Here is a 27,458-nt window from a genome sequence, read left to right as displayed (position 1 = left end):
TCAACAGCTTAAAGCACCAACTGCCCCGGTTACAAGTGCTTATCCTCTGCTTTAAAAAAAAGGGGGGGGGTGATACCTTTAATGATGTCATTAATATCGGAAAAATATTCTAAGGTAGTTTTGAATGCACCAGAAGTTAAAAGACCATATAGAATTCATGTCTACTGCAGGCTTTGCTGCAACTTACACCAACAAAAATGCTTTTTGACTGGAGAACTACGGAGTCCTGGAGTGGCCACATAGGGAAAAAAAAGTGAGCATATGGGGGGAAAAATTACATTTTGTGTTTTTCAACAAGAGGCTACAAATAAATTATTCTGAGGCAACAAGCTGTATCATATGCCCTCATCAATAATTACACTGAAACCAAATACATTACATTTAGTCACCTTAAATATGTAGATTGAGGGGAAAAGTTCTATTTTGTGACCTCAACACAGAGCCAACAGACAAAATTCTTCATGACTAGATTTCAAAATAAAAGATTTTAGATTTTTAGATTAAAAAGAAAAAATACAAGCTTTACAAAATGATCCAGCTTGACAGCAGCATGAACAAGGAGTTGTTGTTTTTTTTAATATATAAAACATTTAAATAGGGAACACACTCCTTCCCCACTTCCTTTTCTGGTTACCGCTCCTTCCCCTTTTGAGTTTGGACCTGAGCAGTGCAGCAGTTTTCTATCATTGCGCCATAAAACTGTGATTTGTTCCTTTCGTGGCCCTGAGACGCCGTGTGATGAGACTCTTACAGGTGAAATGTGAGACTTGGCAGGAATGAAGCTTTGGCCTTGTATAGACACTCAGCTCCCATAACACTTTTCTACTGAAGACATGAGATGGAGGCTTTTGTGCACACATTGCAGACAAACAGTTCTCTTAAAAAACAATGCACTCCATCCCTTTGACATCTCATAATCTCACTCAAATCACTCTGATGTTGCTGCTTTCAAGACAATTTGGAAGTTGGAATAAAAACCTTCCGATTTTGGACTTCCAGTGTCACCGGTCCAGATTCAATTGGAAAAAAACACTAAAACAGCTTTTAACATATTTCACATATTACATAAGCGCATATCGAATGTTTGCGAGTATGTCGACAAACATGTTCATCAGCACTGTTAAGGAAGACACCTGCCATGTTTGATGCCATGTTGGTAGCCAGACCAGTCATTTCTAAGTTCAACAGTGTTCAGTTCCTTTTACTCAGCTGAGAGCTCATATTTTCTCAGTGTTTGAAACTTCTTGAACGTGGTACAAGCAAGGAATGATGGAGAGACATTCTAGTGACAAAAACTCATTAAGTTGCTGGATCTGTTTGTGGTGTTTTGGCAGGCGGTGGGGTAGGTCATCTGCGAGGCTTCTCTGAGGAAACGTTGACCTCAAGTGTGGCTGCTTGTCAAAAAGGAGGAAGGTTGAAATTTAGAGGATAGTGCTGGAGGATTTTCCGAGTGTTAGCACGGACTTCCTCTGCACGGGTCAGCAGGGTTGTCAAGCGCTGTGGTGGCTGTGCCGCAGCGGTGGATAAAGATCTGTCTTGAAACACCCAAGGCTCTGGATCGCATAGAGTTGTCACGGCTGTCAACACCACCTCTGTTACATTTAGTGCCTTCGGATCAGCAGCAGAGCTTCGAGGTCTCAATTTTAGAAAAAAAACCTCTGCAACGTTTCTGCACAAGACCATGTTTTTAATAGATTTTTCTACGTTTTTGAAAAGTAGTTTGTTTAGCCACAACCTGCTTCTCATGAGAGCTTTGCGAAGCTAAAATCATTTTTTGGTTCAAGTGCAGTGGTTACAGGTATTTATGAGCTCGTGGTAAAATGACACGAGTGAACACGCTAATTGTTCACATCTGGAGTTTAAAAAACACCTTCAGTAATGGCAGCGTGTTCTACACCAACAACAGCAGCATGATACGAGTGTTAAATGTTTCTTTTAAATGTGGCAACAGTTACTTCTTCTGCCACATTAGCAAACGTCACACAAATTTACCTCACTAAATACAAAGCAAGCCTCCCTAATCTCTAAGCCTGATGCTTCAGGCCGCGCTGTGGGTTCAAGGTAATTGTCGGAAACTGGGAAAAAAAAACAAACTGACATCTGCACGTGTGTCAATTTCAATCAAAATTAGTATCAGTCAAGGTATAATATTTTCTCCTAAAAACCTTGAATGTTTACAGACAGTGGACCATCGCTCTAATGCATATTCTAAAGCTGCCCAAGACGGTCTCTCAGGGAAACATTTGAGTTTTTCTTTTGTGCAGTAACACTGATCATTTTCCTGCTGTCAAGCATATTCGCAGCCATGATGAAAAGTTACCTTGAGAAGGTGTCATCGAGTCCATCCTCCACATCCTGGTGAGATATCAACATGATGGATCAATACATGCGTGAATTACTGAGTCAGCTCCTTCAGCTGACAAAAATCCATTCGCGTCCGAGTGAAAAAAAATGATTCAAATCCAGCTGACATCACCACACATTCTTCTAAAGTATGACATATTGATACCAGCTCATCAATACTGTCGCATTCTATGTCTGAGTTGCACTAAATTTAGTCAAAATGTGGAGGGATTGAAACAACTGACTGAGGTAGTAAAGGAGAGTATGAGGAAAAAAAATACACCAATATTTTACATTATAAATATAATGAATATAAAGAAAGTTTATAAGGTCGAAGTATTTAAACTGTCTGCACACCTGATTAAAGAAAATCTATCAGTAATTTTGCTTAAGAGAGAAAGCACATTTTTTCACTGACATGAAGCCGCTAGAAAAACATTCAAATGAATGTAGTGCCACCTAGTGGTGAGTATCTGTAAGTGAAGGCAGAGCATGGAGCTTCTGCAGCATCAATATTAGGATTTTAGGATTATAATTATTACATTTAAATACCAGGGAGCACTTCGGGATGGCACTTTTCCTGTTTCTAATTCTATCTAAAAACAGGATTTCCACTCTTTTACGCGATGATTTGTCTTTGCTCAGCTTCCTGAATGTCACTAAATGATTTAATCCTTACCAAACTCATGTCCAGTACTCGGTGAAGTATTATTCTGTTTTTGTATACACCCAATTTGTGTCTTTACCTGACAAATGGCCCAGTATTAATCTGAGGAGTCACTAGATGATTAAAACAAAGATGTGTCGGGAAAACAAGTAATACCTTGTCGGTACAAAATTTACTTTGACTTTTCTAATTTTGTTAAAAAAATCGTTCCCCTTTTTTTTTGTAACTCCTCTTGCAGCCTTCGATCAAAACTCTCTGACCAAGAAAATATCCAGTATGACTAAGTTATATGAGGGTTGAGCCGCCCTCATCGACGAGGGAGTAAATGACTTCTATGTGATTCCATGAAAGTAAAAAAAAAAAGAAAAAAAAGCAGGACTTACAGTATTGATCACAATCGGATTTGATTTTTACAATTCATTCATTTCATCTAGTAAGCCAAAATAATGCGATAATTCAACGTTTGTCAGAGTTATACATGCCAGTCAGCTTCCTGATCTCCTCAAGCATAATCAGCTTCTTTGCTCTACAAAGCTGGAACAAGGACATTATTATAAAATAGATAGAATATAAAACTGCATGTTACTGCTGCATATAGTTCCAGGTTGTTTTATTGAGCTGTTTGAGAATGCAAAATTTCTAATAAGTGAAAAACAACCTTGTGCATCTGTCACCAAACCAGAACCAAACGGATATAACCATTAACGGAAGCAGACCGTGAGACCAGATCATGTGACCTACCCAAGAGTCATGTTTGATTGGTCGTCTTCGAGAGGGGTTACTGCGAGGTGAGGGTGAGCTGATCGAGGTGGAGAAAAAGGGCCTCCGGAGCTTCTCTTCCATCCCAAAGGGTTTATGTGGCTCTGGGTCTGAGGGAGGGGGGCAGGTGATGTAGGATGGAGAGAGAGAGAGAGCGAGAGAGAGAGAGAGAGAGACAGAGAGAGAGAGAGAGAAAAGCAGACATGAATAAAGGAGAAGAAGAATCCTGTCTGCAGGTTTTCTCTCTAACGCTGCAGGACAGAAGTAAATCCTTCGACTCCAGTCGGTGGCGCTCACAGCTTCCCTGCAACAGGCAGAATTTAAATCATCTGTAAAACCTTCCCAACATCAGGTTCTCTGTCTGTCCTCAGGCCACGGCCGCTGGGATCCGAGTAAATTTTAATTGAAAGAAGCCGGAGAAGCCGAGATTTAACTAACAAACTGACTGGAAGATTAAGTCCCACTCTGCAGACCCTCTGACCCTCCAAGGAGGGGATAACATTTTAACCTATAAATGTCACAGCTAATGGGGAGTTGTGAAAAATCTGCTGCTGCTGCTGCCCTGAATGATTAATGAGTCACAGATAATCAGGTGACATTCTGGGAGGTGCTTGACGTCAGCACAAACAGTGTCCAACTCCAAAATTACAAGTCTGATTTCATGTACATACTTGAAGTGAAAAGGTCTTTTTTCTTAACGTCATTCTGTAAATGACCACACAAGTAGCTACTTAATCATCTCCCCTTTGGAAATGATGGTTTGTAAGGATTACGACAAGAGGGGAGGATTTAGCTCCTGAGGCAACGATCCAAGTATTATTTCCTCTGAATCCATGTCTAATTACGGTCTTAAATCAACTTATTTTTCGACTATAAATCGCATCATGATTATCTTGTCAGTAGCGTCTCTTTTTTCTCTCTTTCTTCGGTGAGATATTGTATTTTATCTATTCACGTTATCAGTCAGTGTCACTGACATTAACATCACAATTCCAAGAGAGGAATGAGCAAACATTCAGAAGACAGGAACAACGAAACAACGACACGACGGGCAAGGAATGAATAATTTAAATTTTCCAAGAGGAATGTGAGACTCCAGGGTAGGTTGCAGTTTATTCTACTCAAGTAAATACACAGTGCCAGTTCTACTGTACCAACAGTCGTGTGTTCATGAGGGATTTCTCAAGTTAAACACTCTACAGATTATGTTCTGTTCAAGGTTTCAGCGGCAGAGTTTTATAGTTTAATAACCTGAGACGGACACTATTTTCCATTTTAAAAAATTCAAACCAAACTCATGATATTCAGAAGTTCGAAATTTGTGATGAAGCATAATACACGTGACAATACAGAATATTTCTATAAATCAGGGAAAGATAGAAGGATGGAAACCCTTTGATTTTTACTCAACAAAAATAATATGTGTCTGTCAAATGTTACTGTAAATATGTTGAATATGAACCTTGGATGTTGGTCGGTTATCAAGTCAAATCAAACAGTGGGATTGTAGGAAAAGTTACTGGTGGAGAGGGAGAACATCATGTATTTGGTGGCTTCTGCATTTGAAACCTGGGAACATTTGTCATTTATGTATAATACAAACATTAACTGACCAACAATAGACCCCTGTGGAACCCCATCTCTGATGTTCTGAAGGTCTGACTGAGGCCACATTTGCACCTCCTGGTACAACAAACCCAAATCAGTTCTTTTTTCCCCCGCATGTGGCACAAATGGAATCTCGATTCCCAGATTTTTTTTGGTTTCAATCACATTATAATGTGGTATTAATTGTTTATCTGCCAATGTGACTGTCAGATTGGATGTCACATGTTATTGAAATGTTACATTAAAGTGGTGTGCATCATTACACTGAGAAGAACGACAACTCTTCATGCAGGAGAACAAAATTGAACAAACTGAGGAAGAAAGCTCAAACTACCGTGTACGCATGCGGGCAGTTTCAAATATTAAACAAGAGCAGACACAGGTATTGATATGGGGCTCTTCTGTCAGGTAGATGTAAAAAAAAATGCACAAAAATCTAATTGCACATGAGCAAGACAAAAGGAAAGGAACTCTAAGACCTGCTGTATACCATCCCCCGCCTTGGTCTGGTTCTGTGATGAAAACAAAGAAAAAAAAAATCACATCTCTTGTCACTGTGAAATAGACATGATTCTGTCCTGTGGGTTGGGACACACTCAAACTTTCTCACCTGCAGGGACACACTGGCTGTCTGTTGTCTCTGTCTGTACGTCACTGGCTGCACAGGAACAGCAGGTCCTCGCCTTCTTGCCTTTGTCTGCAGACACAGAAATGATTCATTAAACTACGACAGAAAGAAGCTAGAGAGAATCCAGCTTATTAAAAAAAGAAGTTTAGAGGTCAGACAAGGGCAGACCACACATTCATTGCTCTGAATTTATATCTGTCTACTTGGGTTTTGACATCTGTATTTTGTTTCAAAGTCATCTTCTCCTCTGTGTTCTGTGAAACTCACCTTCCTGAGCAATCTCCCAAAGATCCAGAGCTACTTTGAAGGCCTGCGCTACCGTTAATGTCACAGCCTGAGCCTGGAAAGAGATGAGAAGAGACAGAACGATGCAATTATCATATGAGAAGTGAAAACTAATCACCTGAGATTACATTGAAGTGGCACTGGGTGTTTTGATTTAACTTGTTTAAACTGATTTCTTATTCTTAGACTCAGATGATTTCATTGGCAGCTGTCACTTCCATCGTAAATTTATCTAACCAGATTTATGTGATCATCAGGGGACACAACAGGCTAATTAACTGATTTCTCCATTCATGAAAAACTCTGGTGATATAAACTGAATCCATTGAACATTTACCCCCCCCCCCCCAAAAAAAACACTTTCAGGTCTTTGCCACAAGATGGCGACACACACCATCAACTACTATCCCAGTTGCAGTCTCAAGTCAAACTCAAACACAATGACCTCATGACCCACTCATGTCTAGAAGCGTGTTCCCAATACATCAAGCTCAATATCGTCACACAAAAAATATGACAAAAGAGAACATTTACAATCTTCTTCTTCTGGCAGAGAAATGCGTGGCACTCCAGGGTCTCGCTGAACTGACTCTGGGAGACATAAGCGAAGACTTTATCCTGAGTTTTATCCGCTGTGCAGTAGGAGATTCTGCAAAAGAAGAGAAGAAAAGAAGAGATGAACAAAACACCCCCCCCCTTCAAAAAAAAAAAACCCACACAATTTGACGTGATTGCATTTACAGTTTAATAAAGGAACTGATTTGTGACGTGGATTTCTTTGAAAAGACCTTAATGAACTGTTGTATGAAGACAGACTAAAGCCTGCAAGCTTTTTCAAATCTCATATAAATCAAAAATAAGCCACACATAAATTTAGGTCAGAACTTTGCCTTTGTGCTCAACGTTTTACATATGCAAACCGATCAACGCTGGATGGGTGCAGCGGTCATGAATATTATGTTGATTAAGTCCCACAGCTGGGAAACATGCAGCAATGAGCCACAGTGGCATGCATGAGAGATGCTTGAAGCTTTGGGCTTTTTCCCCACACTATGAACATCTTTTATGCAAAACTTGCAAAACATTAAACTGCTTTGTGGATTCAAGGCCTTCAACACAAGGCAAAGTTCTATTTGATTTCATTTCATTGTTAGAATATTCTGAAATTTTTTTCCTGGGTCCCACAACTTGGGTTACGACGAATGAATGCTGATCATTTTTCAAATTAAATAAGAAGGGTTTCTTTAATAAAATCCATCAGTGACAACATTCTTTCAATGTAAACAGCCTGAAAACTTCACCCACAACCTTTAATTGTTTGTAAAATGATGCAATAAAGCCTGAGAGAATCTGGTAATATCAGAGGCACAAGGGCAATATTGAAAATACAATATCGTATTTTTTTTCTTTTAAATCCCTCACAGAAAACTTTGTACTTGATCTTGATACATTTATTAAACTGAATCTGGCAGTGATAAATAGAGAGTCTTGAGTTCAGCTGTGACCGAAATCACGCACCAAACCTCGTTCTCAAGCCGTCACACAGAATCTATTCGGGATCCAATCTCTGTTTTTTCAAGAAATCCAATTGTCTGCAAATCCATTGACAGTCATGGCCTGTTATTTTCAGCAGTTATCTAAAACCATCTAGACACTCCGCCAAGCCATTTGTTCCCTACACAACAACTCGCACGGGTTCACTGAAGCGAGAGACACAAAGCCGCTGGGTTTGGTTTGGTGGGATTTTATGCAGGCTATTAGGAGTGGTATCGATCCTGACTCCCCTGTTGTGTCTATCTGAGGGTTGATACATGAGCCAAGAGTGCGTATCGCATCTGTAGCTTAAAGTAGATGTGTAAATGAGCCAAAGTGAGTGATGCACTTGACCCCTGCCATTACAAAATAGCCTTCGTTTTAAGTAGCATTAAGACAAGTTTCCATTAAGGGATCCATAAATCTGACACAAGCATTATTTTTCTCTGAATGAATCACATCAAAGGATCATTAGAGATGGATATTCAGCGTGCATCTCAGTATAATCAGCCATCTCTATGCTAACATTTAAACTGTACACGAAAGCGACGTGCAGACACTTCAAAAGGGGCCACTACGAGGTAATTTATGCCATCAAATAACAAGCATGAAATAAGCAGGCCTCGCATCTCCCTCTCAAGATTGTTTGCTGGCTTGTACCAATGATGCATGACCCACATACAGTAGCGATACCCAGGACACACAGCTTGATGGGTTTCCCTCCTCTTCTTCATGCTTATATTTGGGGGCCTTAACTGAAGCGAAATCAGCAGAGAAGAAAAAAAGTTGAAAAGATGCCCTATTTTAGTTCGGTATCCATACGTGTAGGTGATATGAACACTAGGGGTGCAACGGTTCAGCGAGCCGGGTTATAATGCAGTTTTTCCGGGTCACGGTTTCAGTTTTGGGTCAGTTTCTTTGAAAAATATTCCAAAAGAAACACAGAGACACTCAACACGAACTAGAATAAATAAATAGCATTAGTGTACATACTTGTAACTGCTTATTTCTCATTTACATGGAACCTGCTAGTAGTTGTACACACAGCGAGGGCAGATCTTCTTGAGGTTAGAGGTGCAAATCGAACCTTAGGTTGCATACTGATTAGTTCCACAGTTTTGCATTCCTAATGTACACACAAAACAGCAATATTCACCCATGTACAAAACCATAAATATGACCGGACCTGGAAAACCGTTTACCATACGAGATTTTAAATAATGTATGTCATATGGGATGCATCCTTTAAAAGATTCCCCCAAAATCATGCATTCAGATGTACGTCATTACACACAAAGGATCATGTTCATAAAATAAACCTCCAGCTTGAAACAACAACGATGGAAAACTGACAGAGTGCTTTTCCCCGAGTTGAACAACAGAAGCCGAGCTGTCAGCCTGCATCATATCTCCACAGGGCCCATGTGGACTGCGAGGCTTTGATCTCCTCGCTGCGTAGAACACTGCCGCTGAAGTGAGGGGATATCAATGGAAATATTTAAATATTTCCAGTACAATAGCTTGAACAAAAGTTCACACATCAAAGCTTCTGAATGTCTGAATAAAGGTAGCGCTGTTTATTGTACTGAATTATTTTTAAGTGTAATCGTAAAAAAACAAAACAAATAATAATAATAATTTGTTTTAGCTTTAGGGAAAAAAGCTATATGGTCTCAAATCAACCAAAAATATTGAAGTTAAGACATACAGTATGACTCTGAGGGTTCAGCAATTGCTGAGACACATCCATCAAAAATAATGGCATGTCAGAACAAAGTGCATCATTAGGCGGGTGGGGGTGTCAGTCAGCGTTTTCAGCTCTCCTTCTCTGACCTGGATGATGTTTTCCCTGATTGATATTCTGGCCGATCACCAAAAGCTCTCGTCAGAATAAGAATCAGTAACACCGGTCCAGATGGAGGTTTTCACAAGGTTCTGTTGACTGGATCAACATCTGTGCGTTCTCAAGATGAAGGAACCGAAATACAAAGGACCAGATGCAGGGATTATTCATTTACGTGCATGAGCCAAGTTCTTAAGTTTACACTTTAATGAAGAAAATACTAAGTACAGAACTATGTAATGTGAATTAAACAAATAAATTAACTTTGCAAGATTTTGTACAACTTAAACATTCATATGCTGTATTTACATCCAGAGTTTAGACACTTCAGGAAGCTTGTTTGCTGTCTTGCTCATACAAGCAGATCAATATAAAGCAAGTAGACTGTTAGCTTAGCTAAACATGGAAGCCGGAAACAGCTAGCCTGTGTTGCTAGGCAACAAATATAAGCACCTTTAAAGTTTGATTAATGAATACAGATGGGTGACAAGGAAAAAAATAAACCAGTTTAGCTAGCAACAAGATAACTTGAACACCATCACTGGATGTTCGTATTCTGCCAAGCACTAGATTGTGTTAGCCCCTTACATGCAGCCGCTTCCTTCCTGTGCTTGCATTTATGATATTGTTATACTGCCAAACACCTAAAAAAACTACCTTAAAACTGCTGCCAGTTATGTTTTTATTCTCAGAAAATACTGAAATAGAGATTGGAATGCTACCTATTAACACTACACGTTATCTAGTAGTAATTTCTGAGCCAAGCGCCACTAAGATTATCTACCTACAGTGTCATCACAACGATTCTCTTAAAACAATGACTTTGCTGCAATAGCAAGTAAAACAATTAATCAGTGACGTTAGAAACTGCTGCTATGCCTCTTGGCCTTTCACTCAACAGAGAAGAGTGAGGTTTGCCCCCCCAACCCGCATACCCACACACACCTCTAACTCTCTCCTGTGGAAAGGTTTGTCCAAAAAGCCATTCCTTTTTTTCACTAGGGGTATTGAAAATGTCCCCAAAAGGTCTCTGAAAGGTCACCAAATCTAGTGACAAAATTGCTAAAATGGCAACAATGCTTCTGGCTAGATGCTAAAGCATTAGTTTAACAGACAGTACTGTTGGACGTATTCACACAAAACAGTGCTATAAATGACTTGCACTTTAGAAAACCCTCCAAATGAACCGTTACGAGATGTTACATTTACAGAAACTTTGAAAAGTCAGACATTAAAAGCTGTGTTCATCTTTTGACTCTGCAGGGGTGAAACAAACACTGTGAATTATTGCTGAAGGTGACATCTTATGATGTGTTCCAAAAGCAAGAGCAAAATAATAAATAAAATTTAAAAATTGATTGACATGAAATCCATTGAAATAATGAATAGTATAGCTAGCTAGATGGTGGTTTATTGCTAAGGAAATCAGATGTTTTGCTGATGACTTCATGCATTTTTCAAGTGATTCTTGAGAATATTTGCCAGATTTCTACTCAATATAGGCCCCTGAAGGGAAAAAATCCAGTACTGATCAGGCACTAGTGGAATATATAGCATTGTGTGTGTGTGTGTGTGTGTGTGTGTGTGTGTGTGTGTGTGTGTGTGTGTGTGCGTGCGTGCGTGTGTAAGCGTGGGTGGATGGGTGGATGGGGTGGGAGGGTCATGACTGCGAGGATCCTATTTCCAATGCAGTGTGCGATGCTTTCCTGTCTGTCTTCTATCCCCCACTAAGCTTCCCCTCAGGACAACATCCTGGCTTCCAGTAAGTGAATACACAATTAACTTTAAACACACATTTACACTTGACTGTGTGAGTTGCATGTTCATATGCACAACTCTACACACATGTCCACCCAAGCATGGATGCATAAACACACACACGCAAACACACACACTAACTACTCCTAACTCTTTCCTCCCTTATTTGTTATGCACAGTAAACACAGTCGGATTTTATCCATCCTCTTCATCCTTGACTTGCTTTCTTGGCCAATAAATGGATTATGTTCAAGAAAAATAAGAGACAAGAAAGGAGGAGCAGGAGGGGAAGGGGGCCCTGAAGGAGGTGTATGTGGGGGGGTGGGCCGATATGAAAAGGGTAAATCAATCCTCCATCAACCCAGGCTTCGTCTGTGGCCCCTCAATCTCTCCTGTAACAATACTTCAGGGTATCAGCAGCACATGTTTCAAAGTGGGCAATTAGTGGCAGCTACTCCTGCGTTCAAAGCGCAGTTTGTGTTCATATGAGAGCGAAGGATAGGTTTCTCTCTAGACAATACAAGCAGAAAGGAGGATGAAGAGGAAGGGGAAGATAAGTGGCGAATAGAAGATCAAAGACGAAGCAGATTCCCCTGGCCTGTGGTCTGTTACCGCTGATAAGGTGGATCAGATGCAGACCTGTGCAGCGCGCAAACACACACACACGCCCCCTTTATTATCATAGACTATTCTATAATCACATGCCAACCATATGATATGTGGACTTAATCCTCAATGAAGGACGCCCAGGCTATATCACAGGGTGCTATGCGGAGAAGGGAAGCTAGCCAAACCTTGGTACAATGGTGCCGAGGGAGGTTAGCTTTCCTCAACGAGCCATCCTGCTCTCCAGTTATTGGTTTCTGGGTAAATCAATCAATCATTAGACTCACAACAGCTCGGAGCAAATACTTAGTTTAATCCTGTTTGAGAGTGAAAGTAATGGACCGAGGACAAAGCAAACGATATCTGCTGCTTTTTCTCTGTGCTATTTGTATTTTTACAGCATTTCGGTTGCATTATCAAAGTTTAGACAGTAATTTAAATTTTTGCATCAAATATCTAACTTTTTTCCAGCAGTACGTATGTTTCGAGGGGGTATGTTTTTCAGATCAATATTTGCACAGCTTTCAAAGACTACCACTGTTTCATTTTCATATTGTCATTTATATCATCATTGCATAAATAACCATAAAACATTCTGAAACAAATTAAAGGGTTAGGGAGTTAGGGATAGATCAGTTATTGGTCTGGCTGATTATAGGCTTAAAAATTTAAAATATTTTATATCATCGGTATCTGCGTCTTTTTTTAAACTCAGTAATGCAACAAAAGGAAACACTTAAATACTTTTTTTCTAACATTCAATCTAGCTGCAACTTTAATTTTTATCCAAAAGGAAATACACTAAAATAATCCAAAATATATTTCAGCAAATCCTGAATTTGTGTGTCATCAACACATAAAATAAAACAGCGTCATGTTAGATGCAGTGAGTATTGATGATACTGATCTTTTACCTGTAAATGGAGACGTTCTCTATGAGATCTGTGGTCTCTGTGTCTGTAATGATGATGCCCTTGGGCGAGACCGTCAGTGTCACTTTGCGAAACTTCTTTGCACTGGCTCTGGCCTGCAGATTTGAAAACAAACACAAAAAAAAAGGAAAAATGTGAATACGCATGATCTCACTGTAGAAGTTGCTGCCAAGCGAACCAAAGCAGCCAGCACATTGTACCCCAAATGTAGGAAATTGATTTAAGGTGACAGAAGCGGGTGGTGCTAGTACAGCTACTATATGCATCCCAGACTGAGTGTCCGAGGTCAGGCTGGCAGCCACTGACTCCCCCTGCCGCTCTGCTCCATCTGGCTTTTTAGAAAATATGGCATTAGTGCTGAGCTAGCGGTCTGTGAGAGCGCCTGTTGACAGTGACATTGACCTCCTAACCATGCAATTAGTAAGCAAATGGGAGCGTTTTATTTTCACACCCAGATGATATCAAGTCATGAGTCAATGGAGTGACAATGAAAGGGTGCAAAAGGGGATATTTCCATCATTTGCTTCTTAGTTGACCTCAGTGTAAAAGCCCTTTTCGTTGTATGTGAGGTGAAAAACAGGTCTTCAAGGGCAGGAAGGGGGAATCTTCTTCTAGAAGAGTCCAAATGTAGCTCTGTTTAAACACACAGCAACTGCAAAACTAACATTACAATAAGCCTGGCTGCTGGGAGCTCATCCACCATCGAACAACTGCTGCTCCTTCCTTACGTTTGTCTTGCCCCGAGGCCAAGACCAATGTGTTGGTTTGAGATACGCAAACTTCAGCCTTTCTCTGCTTTTGCTCTTCTTCTTTTTTTCTTAATCGTGTCTGACTAAAACATGTAGCAAATGAGAAAAGTCATAAATGTATTCCCTAATCACATTCAGGTTGATTGGTTTCCAAGGGAACAGACAGAGACAAGTAACTTTCCTTTTCTTTGCTGCCATAAATCAATTAAATCTTAATCCTGCCATTAGGTTCGGTCCCTAATTGAAAAGTGGGTGTGTGGGTGGGGGGTTGTGGGATGTGGGAGTGTGTGTGTGTGTGTGTGTGTGGGGGGGGGGCTCCTTTCTGCGGAGAAAGCCTTGCAAAAGATGTTAAATTCTCATTGTCAGTGTTGTTCAGTGAATAGGTGTGTGTTAGGGAATGATGGGAAAAGACGGGAAAACTACGAACAGTTTCATCTGAGTTTATTGGCGAATTCTAAAAACATGCTGAATAACTGCAGGATGGCAGCAGACATTTTCCTGCACGGCTCAGTGACGTTAGGAAAACATCGCAGTGATTTCCCTGCTGGACACGTGCAGCTATTACTAATCCCGGATTAGTGTAACGGGTATGTTTCAAGAAATACTGACTTTGATGTAAACATAACCCGACTACAACTACGAGAGGAAAAACTTTTTATGCTGCTTCCAAAGTTTGTTTCCCCGGAATGCTGCAGTGTTCCATGAATACAGAATTAGATGATGATGAAAGAGCCTGCGATGGTTTTCGGCCCGTGGGAATGTGTGTCCTGACTGATTCCATCACTGTAACATACAGTAAAGGACATTTTCTATCAAAGTCTCCAAATTTTTGTTGTCTATTGCCCAAAAAGGAAATTATTACTCAATCTAAAAGGAGGAAGCATCTATTTCATTCTCAGCAAAATTCAGCTTTTCCTTTTTCCGTGTTATTCTGATGTGTAGCAGTTTTGAGGCAGTAATCTCACTAATCCACAAGGATAAAAAGCATCACCCCAACGGATATTTTCACAACTGCATTCATATTTCCTGTTACTATTAAAAAGTAAAGTTAAAAAGTAAAGTTAAAAAGTACGATTGTAATCAGTACCTTACATAGTTGGGCTTCAGATACACCTGCAGATAAAGTCATTATTATAGGTGACTTCAACATTCATGTGGATGTCTGGGTGCTGCATTTATACCTCTTCTTCCTTCAGTCCGTTCATGAACCTAATCACTGTCACAGCCACAACCTCGACCTCGTCCTAACACATGGAATCAAAGCCTACCATCTAGTTGTATTTCCACAGAACGCGCTTTTATCTGACCATCAATTAATCACTTTCAAATTTGTACTTATCGACTACACTCCACTCAGGAAAACTGTAGTTTCCAGATGTTTTTCTGATCAGGCCGTAGCTAGATTTAAGGAAGTGATTCCATTGGCGCTAAATTCAGTCTCATGTTCCATTATAACAGAGGATGCTGTCTCAGAAACTGGAGAGGATATGGCGCTCCTCCAAACTGGAGGAGTCTCATATAGTCTGACAAGATAGCCTTACAACCTAAAGGAAAGCCCTTTGTAGAACTAGAGCAGCCTACGACTCTGCACTAATCGAGGAACTCAAGAACAACCCCAGGTTCCTCTTCAGTACTGGAGCCAGACTGACAGAGAGCCACAGCTCAATTGAACCAAGTATTCCTGTTTCCCTGGGTAGCAGTGATTTCATGGACTTCTTTAATAACAAAATTCTACTTATTAGAGAGAAAATTCATCTCCTCCTGCCATCAGTTAGCAACATGGTACCTATAATCCCAGAAACCTTAGAGGCAGCTGTAGGACCAGACATACATTTTGATAGTTTTTCTCTCATTAACCTTCATGAGCTTAGGACAATAATTTCTTCCTCTAAACCATCCACCTGTCTTCTAGACCCCATCCCAACTAAGCTGCTAAAAGACTCTCTACCCCTCGTTAGCCCCTCTCTCTTGGACATGATCAATGTGTCGCTGTTATCTGGTTACGTCCCACAGTCCTTTAAAGCGGCAGTAATTAGAACCCTTCTCAAAAAAACGGACCCTGGATCCAGTAGTTTTGGCCAACTTCAGACCAATATCAAATCTTCCTTTTCTCTCTTAAATTCTGGAGGAAGCAGTTGTTAAACAGCTGTGTGACTTCTCAACAGCAACAGCTTATTGGAGGATTTCCAGTCAGGTTTCAGGATTCATCATAGCACTGAAACAGCACTAGTCAAAGTTACCAATGATCTCCTACTGGCCAGCACTAGTCAAAGTTACCAATGACCTCCTACTGGCATCGGTTGAGGGACCCGTCTCTGTGCTGGTCTTATTAGGTCTCAGTGCAGCTTTTGATACCATTGACCACCATATCCTTGTACAGAGACTGGAACATGTCATTGGCATTAAAGGAACTGCACTAAACCAGTTTAGGTCATATTTACTAGGTTGATCTCAGTTTGTACTCACTAATGATAGCCCCTCTGAACCCACTGCAGTCAGTTATGGTGTTCCACAAGGCTCTGTGCTTGGACCAATCCTCTTCCCCTATACCTGCTTCCTCAAGGTCACATGATAAGGAAACACTCGATTAATTTTCACTGTTATGCAGCTGTACTCAAACAAATCAGCTGACTAAACTGGAGGCCTGTCTGAAGGAAATAAAAACATGGATGACCTATAATTTCCTTTTATTAAAGTCTGACAAAACTGAAGTTATTGTGCTGGGCCCAAAACACCTTAGAAACACCCTATCTCATGAGATAGGTACCCTGGATGGCATCACCCTGGCCACAGCACTACCGTAAGGAACCTAGGAGTTCTCTTTGATCAGGATCTGTCCTTTAACTCCCACATTAAGCAGATCTCCAGGACTGCTTTCTTTCATTTACGTAACATTGCTGAGATCAGACACATCCTGTCTCAAAAAGATGCAGGAAAAACTAGTCCATGCTTTTGTCACTTCTAGGCTGGATTACTGCAACTCCCTCCTATCAGGCTGTACAAATACGTCCCTAAAGACTCTCCAGCTGGTCCAAAACGCTGCTGCCTGCATGTTGATGAGAACTGGTAGAAGAGAACATGTCTCTCCTGTACTGGCTTCTCTGCATTGGCTCCCTGTCAAACTCAGAATAGAATTCAAAATTCTCCTTCTAACATACAAAGTCCTCAACAGTCAGGCACCTTCATATTTGACAGAGCTCATAGTCCCCTATTATCCAGCTAGAACCCTTCGCTCCTAGGATGCAGGGTTACTTGTGGTTCCTAGAGTTTCTAAAATAGTCATGAGATAACTTTCGTTGTGATTTGGCGCTATATAAATAAAACTGACTTCACTTCACTTGACTTCTACTAGAAATTCTAGCCAAATTTCAGAAAAACCGCAAAGAAAATAAAAAAAATTATAGGAGTTTCTGCCAGTGATATGTTAACATTTGTCTGACAGGGACAGTGCAGCGTTTCATTTTCTTATCAGTAAAGTTCATAAATGAACAACCATAATGTCAATATATCACTATCACACCAAAATATTACAGTGTCAAATCTGCTCAGAATAAAATCCACTTATTCCCTTCTTGCAAAGTAATTTTTTAATTTCTTAACGTGAATTAAATGATTACCACAACCAGACTCATTCCTATTTTCCGATCTCCCATAAAGTGCTTAACTCATTAACTCCTTTAGGCTAAAACCCTCAAGCATGCTTTTTCAATTTCACTGCTTCCATTAAAACGTTGGGTTCAGCTCCATCTCCAACACACACCCCATTATTTGATTGATCTTTTATGTTTCAAGTCTTATCTCTTTACCGTTTTGTTTTTGTGATCTTTCAATATTTGCCACAAATAAGAAGAATGAAAATGCCATCATAACTGTCAAGAGTCCAAAGAAGACCAGTGACTCACTAACTCACCATGGCAACAATCCTGCGAATGGCAGCCGAGGCCATGTCCTCTCCTTTGGGCTGGCCCACCAGAGTCATACCCAGGTACTTCACATTAAACACCATCCCCTCCAGGAGAGTCTCCTTGGTGTCTGTCCAGTTCTCTGGAAGCTCTGAGGAAAAGGGGAAAAAAGGCAGGACATCAGAAATCACTGAAAAGTTTTAAATTCAGGGATGAATAATAAGAATAACAGTGATGCTCTTCCATTGATGAGTACAATATCCAGATCAAGAACCTTTGATGCTTGCAGATATTTGCAAATGAAGGATGAGCGATACGTGACCTATTCTCGCTTATACAATGTGGATGAAATGGCTGATAAAATAAAATAATAAAACAACCAGCTCAACCCTGGAAAGTTTTGTGTGTGTGTGTAGATATTCAAACAGATCATCTTTTTCCACACCATGCCTACTTTTTGCAGCACAAGCCAATAGCAAGAATCAGCAAGAGTCCTGATAGAACAGCTGCAATATCCTGTTGTTGCTGTGATTTCAGCAGCACCAGTCTAGACCTGCTCTAGATGGAACGCGCCCTCAGATAACTTCTCTTCTCAATAGGTGCTATATAAATAAAATTGCATGAACAGTCAGCAGGGGCAGGACGGAGGACTGTTCCCATGCAGAGACCTTAAAATATCTTTCAGCGACACCTGGACACCCTGCAGAGGAGCAGGGGGATGGAAACAAACTTACAAAACTATGCAACATACCACATTGTGAGAGCAAATGTTCTGAAATGACTAACGTATTATTCAGTATGATATTAAAATGATAAAAGGACACAACACAATGAATGCTTCGTTTTCCTCAGAGGTATTTCTGCTCAAGGCACAGATTAGGAGAGATTGACGAAGAATTAGGAGAGCATGGTAAGAAAGACACACACACACACACACACACACACACACACACACAAACACACACAAAATCAGTGACCAATCTCTACTGGGATATACTGGCACTGAAATGTCCACACGGGCTGAGCCATCTGTCACTCGCAGGCCCCATGCAGCTGTGATCCCCCCACCCGCCCACCCCCTCCCTCCACGGCTTCCAATAATTCTGAATTATTAACTGGTCTTCGATCACACCACAGGGCCGCTTCTCCCACAGACGCACATTTGATGTTATTAAACCTGATTGCTCGAATAACCGGTTGAAAGCAGAGTTTGTCCTTTTGATTGCTTAACATAGAAGGTGATGAAGAGTTGAATTCTGTCTAACATGGAAGATGGGACTTAATTACTTCTATAAATAGAACCTTTTTTTTTTTTTTAATTACTTCCGTCAAGGAGTTTATGGGTTCACCTACATCTGCCGCAAAAATCTAGCGGCTTGATTTTTATGAAAGTTGGTGGAGGAGTGTAGCACCAGCCAAGGAAGAAACCATTTCCTTGGCAGAGGTATGCAATCTTTTTAAAACATTTATTCCTCTGAGCCAGCAGGTTCAACACAAGGTCATCATGGTTTCTGTGGTTTTATTGATCCAATTAAATCCAACAAAAATTCATTCTTTTTTATAGTTCCTTCTTCACAGGAAAATAGACAGATTCAGAGTGAAAATAGCACAAAGGGTCTCTATATACTTTCTATAAAAATACCAGTATAGTGTAAGATTATGAAAAGCATAGCAAAAACTTACAGTATGTGATTTTTTTTGTTTTAGAAATTATATGACAAAGATTTTCAAAGTAAGACATGCATACATTGCAGGGACAATTACAATCACCGTGCTGCTGAGTTTGTACACATTAAATGGTTAAATTGGGCTTTTATGAAGTGTTTGAAATGGAATACATTGAGTATTGTGATATAAAATACAATTATTGAGATGCACTGCCTTTATATCAACTTTAAACTTCTTTTTTGTTTATTTCTACTGTAAAGTAGAGCTGCAAAATAAATTGAAACTGACCACAAATTGGACCATAATTATTCAAACACGGTTTTCCGTGAAAAATAAAACAATGATGTAAAAATGAACAAACGCTCTTCTAAGGCATATCATATTATAATTGCAATATTGGACAAAATAACCGCAATTGGATGTATTTTTTCAAAACCACGTAGCCGTACCGTAAAGCATTTTAACCTGAGCTCTACGGGGTATTATCAACGCCCTCACGCCTCAAGTGGCCACTCAGGCAACAACAGTTTTTGGTACTTAAACAGGTGTTGGCTTTACTTTTCATCCCCGGAGGCTTCGGCTTCGTCCCAGCACTACAAAGCTAAAGTGCTACAGACCATGTTGTCCTCACTGGGCTACACACATGAATTATTAAAGGGGATTCATGTTGATGCTGCAGGGTTTCTAATATATTATCCCTCTAAAAGAGGAGCGCTTCAATTTTTAATAAACCTCGTGCAGGTCTACAGAGGTACTGATGAGAGTGACAGGAACAAGTGGAGTGAAACTAATTGGATCTTCAAGAAAATACTCTGAAGGAAAATGTGCAGTTCGGATTATTTTGACGGCCAGTGTAAATGTGAAAGTGTGGGCTTGGGAAGTTGATTTAATTTAAGCACAAAACAAGATTAAGGAGGTTGAAATGACGTTTGCCTCTTTATTAAATTGATTGGCAACGTTTTCACACCGCGGCTGCTACAGCGCTCTGATTCCATTTTGCCCGTTTAAAAGCCTCAGTGGGCCTGGCGAAAGGAATCACTGCAACGAAATGAAGATGTACAGCGATCCGATGACATTACGCTGCACTGCGTCTGGAACATAAAAGTTTGAATACTCAACATGATGTTAAGTGCTGAATGAACGATCAACACATGCAGCTTTTCAGGCTAGCTGATCTGACTTGGAGAGAGGGAGTACCATGTGCTCTGTCCGCCCTCAGCTACAAGCAGCAATCACCAGCTGTCTCTTTGAGCTCCATCATTTAATTTGCACTGAGAAGTCAAAATCACACCCCGTAGGATTCCGCTCTACACCTACACAGACGATGAATTAATAACAGTTATGCACCCGGGCAAAATGAAGCAGAAAGAGGCGAGAGGAGAGCGCACAAAACCATCATTTAAGCTAATCACTAAAACCAATGGCTCAAGGGTCGAAATAGCAAATGCAAACCCTAAAGGTCAGAAAGTAGGATGGTGTTTTTCTAAGGTTTAAAACCAGTGTTATCAGCATCGGTATGTAAATGTGTAAAATGTCTGGCTTTAGCCCCCAACTGACACCCCCCACCCCCCATCCATGATGATATATTCTCTTTGCAATACTGTTTTAAATCATCTGATGGAACTTTGAATCTAGGACACCACCTTGACAGGGAAAATAGGCCGCACATTCAGGGAGGCTGGTGGGCTGGCATGGTGTGTGTGTGTGTGTGTGTGTGTGTGTGTAGGGGGTTATTAACTGGTGTTCTGGTTCTGCCTTGAGGAGGAATCAAGTGAGCTCCAGCTCTCTGTTTTTTTCGAAATTCTGTCCCTCGCCGCCTGTTACCTGCTATCATGAAATCTTTCCACTTATGTTGGGTGCATCATCATTAATTCGAAGGGGAAATATTTTCTGAGTTGGACACTTTTTATGGTCATACATTCATAAATATGCACATTTCGTTCTTTCATAAACTAATATGAATGCCAACATGTTTAATACGCGTTTTCAAAATGCCATTTTTGCATCTGTCTATTTTTGAGTCAAATATTAATGGATACCCTCGATGTGCAGAGGCCATGGCCTCAAAAACCACGCAGTAGCATGCAAGCTAATAATCTCTGCATGTGATGGACCAAAGCTGAGCCCACGGTCGTAAAAATTACTTCAAAAATCCTGCTAATTCCAATTCATTGCCATTCTGCATGTTCCTGGAAATTCCCATATCCATCGATACATCCATCCATCCATCCATTTTCTGAAGCCTATCCCAGCTGACACTGGGTGAGAGGCGGTGTTCACTCTGGACGGGTCGCCAGTCCGTCCCAGAGCCATCAGGAGAAATTAGGGGCTCAGTATCTTGCTCAAGGGTACTTGGACATGGTCACTGGGGGAAGTGAGGATCGAACAAGCGACCCTTCGGTTGCTAGACGGCCACTGCACTGCACTCTACCTCTGAGCCATGCCGCCCGTAATTCCTGTATTAGAACATGAATTTACAATCACTCCTTTAAATTCCCATACAAAGTTACTACAGTAACTCTTTTGCAAAAAAGAAAATAAAAGGTTAAACAAAGAAAGAAAGAAATTCCAGCTCAAAATTTTATGAAAGTTTCTATAATTTACCATAAACTTTCAACCCCATTACAATTGCAAGGGAACAGTAAAACAAAGTGGCAGTATTAGATCACACATATCTGTGCTTCCTCTGGTCTTTGCCACCAGTATCTGGGCCACTGGTTTATTAAAGGGGACTGGGAGTGTTGAGCACCTCTAGATTGGAGCTACAGTAGCGGCAGCTCTTCAAATATTGACAACATCAACAATAACAAAGAGGGAGTCAAGGGATCAAACAGCATATGTTGCTAAGCAACCACAGGCTCCATCACTAAACAGCCCCACAGAGGCAAGAAGGGGTGGGACCTGCAAATTACATTACTGAACACCTTGGCTGACGATCACAAGGAGGGATAAAGCCAAAAGTAATTAACTATCGTGAACTGCAGCAGCTCGCAGAACTCCAAAATTAATCAGCTCGTCGGCCTCTGCGCAAAATTGCGTGTCATTCCATTTTAAATGTTACCACGGAAACTTTTTAGAACACACATGTACAAAATTGCATTTTTACTTACCACCTGTGGTCATATGCAAATGAAGCCTGGATGACATTTTATAATGCAAATAAGACTTCTAATAATCACACCAGGACATTCCATTAAAGGTTTAAAAAATTGTTCCACGTGAAGAAAGATGTACCAGTGAAAAAACCTCATCATGTATATATCTTCAGAGCAAACCTGCGACTCTGAAGTGTCAAAGAATTAACGTATATCTTTTAAATGTCTTTGTTACAGCTGGAAGGGTTGATTTGTTTTAGCTTTCCATGACAGACAGGAACAATCAACTCATGTTCAAGTGACTGTAGTTCATCTAGAGTTCTGGCATCAAACAAAATTACATAAAAAGTATCAGCTTTCAGTATAAAACTACATAAAAATGCTTGAGTACTTCTCAAGGACATCCAAGTTCAAGTCTATACAGGAAAGGATCTGGAGGCGAGGGTGTAGTTGTGGGGGGTTTCAGTTCAGAGAGTTGGGGATTGCATTGCTACTTTTTGCCGATGATGTCTTGATGGCATCACCGGTCTGTGACCTCCAACTCTCCCTGGATGGGATCGCGACCCAGAGCTGGGTTGAGTATCAGCACCTTCAAATCTGAGGTCACGGTTCTCAGCAGGACAACAGGTGACTGTCCGACAGGGGATGAGCCCTTACCCCAGAGAAGGAGCTCAAGTATCTTAGGGTCCTGCTCTTGAGAGAGGGGACAATGGAGCATGATATTGCTCTGTACTGCAGAGCACTATTGCTTTACATTATCATTGTTAAGAGAGCTAAGCCAGAGGGTAAAGCTTTCAATCTACCAGTCTGTCTTCCTTCCTACTCTCTCCTGTGGTCATGAATTATTGGTCATGACCGAAGATAGCTAATATAAGCAGCCAAAATGAGTTTCCCCAGGAAGGAGGTTGGCAGCTCGATGGGGATGAGGTGAAAAATCCTGAAGGGACCTGGATTAGCGATGCTCCTCACTTTTGTGTTTAAAGCAGCTAGTTGAGGTGGTTTGGGCATCTACTCGTCAGGATGCCACCTGGGCCTCCAAATTGGAAGGATGCCATAGGACAGACCAAGGACCAGGTGGAGGGATAATATCTCCGTGCTGGCCAGGGAACACCTCAGCATCCCCCAGTCAGAGTTGGAGGATGCAGCCAGGGAAAGTTTGAAGCTCCCTGGCAGAACCTCTAGCTCCTCGACTCAATTATAGATGAGGGAGACCAGATAAGATGGGCGGATATTTTTTTGAGAGGGAGAGAGAATCAGATGGAAAAATACACAATTGTTTTACTTGTTGACATCCCCTTTATCTCCGATCAAGACTGTATGACAAGTTTTTCTGACAGCATATTACCTTCTCAGCTTTAAAAGGAAGAACTAACTTCTGAGTGAAATTCAAATTTCCCCGCGAAACCAATTAAACGGATGATTCACAGCCTTTAATAATATAAAAGGCATTTACTTAGATTTGAGACAGTTGTGAACACATATTTCAGCACTGAACCATTAACAAGTGTCTGGATTAACAAAAGGATTCACTGTAAGCTTTTACCTCATATTAACTGAAAACTGATCGACTAACTGGGTATAATGGAGAGTTTCATGAATCAGTAATCAGTGTTCTACATCTTCACTGTAACAACGATGTCAATTCTGTCGTATGTGGTGACCTACTTGAAAGGGGCCTGTTTGTTTTAACCTACATTGTAAACTGCAATTAAAATCATCGCGTCATAAAAGAGGCTGTCAGTTATTCTCTTATTGATGTTTAAACTCATCACACATCTACCTTTCAGTCCTCCTTCACCCAACTGGACTCACTGACCAAAAGAGGACAACAGAAATATGTGTGGCAGATAGCAGAGTGTAGAAATTTGGTAGTACTCCAATACCACTGAATTTGCACGATTCTATATGCCACATCTGATACCTCAACAGCAGTCTACGTCAGTGAAAACAACATATGTAAAAGTAAGCTTCTGCTTTTAGGTTCGATGTCTTAGAGAGGTAACTAAAATGAGGTGTGTACATATGTTTGACTGCCTGTCTTTGTCTCTAAAGGTCCCCGTCACTAGTGTTGTAAAGAGCAATGTAGTTCCTTTAAGAATAGCTCAGTGTGTATGACGTTTGCACTGACAGATGCTGCAGCTACTACGGCTAGCTTCAGTGCTGACCACTTCACTTGAAGCTAACACTTGCTTCACTTTGTAACATCTGCCATAGTTTTATAGTACACTGCAACTTTCTTCTGCGGTGTGCTACAAAAGTATGGTTGAAGTTAGTAAATGAAGACGAAAGCTGAGTTCCAATTTTGCTTCACTTTAAGCTGTTAGCCTTGAAGCTAGCGGTGTGCTGAACATCGAACTAGAGCTAAACTGTTAGCTTCAAGGCTAACTGCTTCACCTTTAGCATTTCATAGGCAAAAAAATGGAACATGGCTCAGGGCTTCACTGACTGATATCCTCCATAGTGTGATAGTACAATAAAAAAGAAAGTTAGTTGGAACAATGTAAATGCTATCCACACATGGAAAAAGTGAGGTAAAAATGAGTTCAAATGTAATCCCAACACGATGAAAGAATTCATTATTATGCCCAGACTGTGACTGTGTTCCACTGCAATTATTATGCTAAACAAGGCCCTCACAACCTTCCCATCAGGAGCATCCTCCAAAGGTCTCAATATGATCAAACAACGTTCCATCATCACGTCTGCTTTTAAGTAGCATGTTTTCTGTCCAAGGAATTAAACAGGATTAGCACTGAGGTTATTTAGCAGACAGGAATTATTATCTGCTTCAAATTAAAGGTCAGAACAGACAGAAGCTGGCATCCCACCATGAAAACTGTGCTAATATTTGCTGTGTAGACATTGACAGTTGGTGTGTGCTTGGTACTATGCAGTGCAAGACAATGGAGCCACACAGAAACTGTTTAAAAAGGCAACACAGGAGGAAGCACAAGTGAAAGTACATAAAATATTAATGAGGCCCTGCAAGGTTACAACTAGAATAATCGCTAATGCATTAATGGTGTGTTCCCAGGAAGACTGAGATTTACTTCATACATGATATTCACACTGCAAATCTCACAGCAGAATTACTCTTATTTGAGTTATGATTAGGTTTCCAACTCATTTAACAAAGTTTAACACCATTATCACTTCCTGCTCTGCCGTATAATTACTTTCAAAGCAGGATCAGGTGCCGTATTACACTTGTTTTACCTCCTTGATGGTGAAAGCAGTTGGTATAATGTGTTTTCAGTACAGCTGTCCGGCTCATTTTTTTTTTCCTTCACACAGTATTTCTGGAAGGCCTTGAATTTTTAAAAATTTGGTACAAATGTCCGAGGGTTTCAAAGATGGTGTGAAAAAACTTTGGTGGTCAAAGTCCAAGGTCACGGAATTACAATAAAACTCTTTAAACCTGCTCAACAAACAAAACCGCTTAGCATCTTTTACTAGACAGTCTCTCAGTTTTACATCCTGTGACTTTCTGGTTTTGGTATATTTTTCACTGCTCTCGACCTTGATTCTGATTCCAAGTAAAGTGCACTTCTTGTTAAAAGAGCCAGAAAATGTTTAATGAAAAGCAAAAAGATAAAAGCAACGACCAGGACATGAACTCGCGATGCGCAAAGAAAAAAAACAGAAAAAGGCAAATAAACACAAAAACATAGAGTCCAGCTTATAAATTATTACCATTTAATGGATCTTGGTGACAACTGTTAAGGGGGAAATGTAAACTTTAAACCACGAAAGAGAAAGCGCATGTAACAAGGTGCAGTAAAGTAAAAACGTCCACACTGGCACAAAAATTAACAATGCGGATGCTTCCATACTGAAAGACATATTTCCCCGGGGTTATTTATTCATAAAGCATAATCACTCAGCACCGTGGAAGGATTGTTTTCATTAGCAATTCAAACAGGCAGTGATTTTCTCTTTGCAGATACAGATCTTTTCCCCCAGGAGTCTGCTGGCTCCTTCTTCCAACATCTTCATCAACTATATATAGCTCCCTAAAAGAAAGCCATTCATGAAATAATCAGCTTATTTTCAATATCTTGTATTCTATTCAAGGGTAAATTTGTGAGCTGCATTCAAGGAAAGCAACACTTTGAGCAATCATTGGCTTTTCTATCTGCAATTCCAAGCAAATCACCTCTAAGAGCTGCTGATCCCATTTAAAACAGTGTATCTCTGCGCCCCTTTAATAGACGAGGGCTTCCCACAGGAATCCCCTCTAATGCAGTGGAGCACTTAAGGCACTGCCAGCTGAGTGATGGATGCGCGTCTGACACAGCCGGATACCTCGGCTGTCACGTACGTGTCTTTGGAGTATCGGGATATTAACAGGTATAAATCTGAGTGCTGGACATATACTGCATGCTGTACATTTTAATAATGGCTCCTTTAAAACAAACTCTTTTAAACCTTCACACTGGCGATAGATGGATGTTTTCCGGGGTTGTCAGTTCTTAGGTGTGCCCAAGCCGTTCTCGTCGACGCGATATCCCTGAAATGCCTTGATAGAACATCTTCAGATTTGTTACGGGCGTCCACTGGGACTCAAGGATGAACTGAAAACATTACGGTGGTTTAAGGTCTAGGTCACTGTCAAGACATCAATCTGAAACATCTTGAGGGGATTTCTTCAAGTTTGGTGTTGATATCCACTGGGACTCAAGGATGAACTGAAGAGATTTTCGTGGTTAAAAGGAAAGGTCACTATTGCCTCATGTGTGCCACATCTGTCCCATTCTCCTTAACATGATATTTCAGGAACACCTTGATTTGTTTTTAATCTAGAACATCCGCCGGGACACGAGGATGGACTAATGAGACTCTAGTGGTCAAAGATCGAGGTTACTCTGACAAACACACACCCTCAACATGCTAGTTTATGCTACCCCCCCCCCCCTTCCTTAAATCAAATTGAAGGAACAAATATTTTAGGCTTTATCAGGCTGCAGGTAGTTGAGGATACTTTATATCTGACGGTGTAGGTTTGATTTCAGAAGGTTGGAGGCTGTACTACAAAGTTTTGTACAAAAAAAGTGAAGGTAAGTTGTGATTTTTATGCATTTA

At 40.6% G+C, this 27,458-nt stretch overlaps 1 protein-coding gene across 7 annotated transcripts in view; it reads right to left on the bottom strand.

Moving 5' to 3' along the window:
• Nucleotides 1–27,458, bottom strand: part of LOC147243047 (low density lipoprotein receptor adapter protein 1) — a 43,437-nt gene that overhangs the window by 2,211 nt on the left and 13,768 nt on the right. For 4 of the 7 annotated variants that reach the window (XR_015110528.1, XR_015110531.1, XR_015110530.1 and 1 more), the window contains exons 2-9: nt 17,622–17,764; nt 12,945–13,057; nt 6,825–6,939; nt 6,273–6,345; nt 5,988–6,074; nt 5,857–5,889; nt 3,752–3,879; nt 2,321–2,355 (exon numbers count right to left, since the gene is read on the bottom strand). Coding sequence is in view for 3 of the 7 variants with exons in the window: in XM_086188811.1 (XP_086044937.1) it covers nt 2,321–2,355; nt 3,752–3,879; nt 5,857–5,889; nt 5,988–6,074; nt 6,273–6,345; nt 6,825–6,939; nt 12,945–13,057; nt 17,622–17,764 (727 nt within the window). In the remaining 4 variants the exon portion in view is untranslated. Of the gene's footprint in view, nt 1; nt 1,392–2,320; nt 2,356–3,751; nt 3,880–5,856; nt 5,890–5,987; nt 6,075–6,272; nt 6,346–6,824; nt 6,940–12,944; nt 13,058–17,621; nt 17,765–27,458 lie in introns of those variants that run through there. The other 3 variants (XR_015110529.1, XM_086188812.1, XM_086188813.1) reach the window with 2 other exon arrangements.

The sequence above is a fragment of the Aulostomus chinensis genome, chromosome 20 (genome assembly GCF_037954235.1).
Source record: "Aulostomus chinensis isolate RoL2024-O1b breed Wild chromosome 20, RoL_Achi_v1.0, whole genome shotgun sequence".
Classification (NCBI taxonomy): domain Eukaryota; kingdom Metazoa; phylum Chordata; class Actinopteri; order Syngnathiformes; family Aulostomidae; genus Aulostomus; species Aulostomus chinensis.
This window is presented reverse-complemented; position numbering and strand designations above follow the sequence as displayed.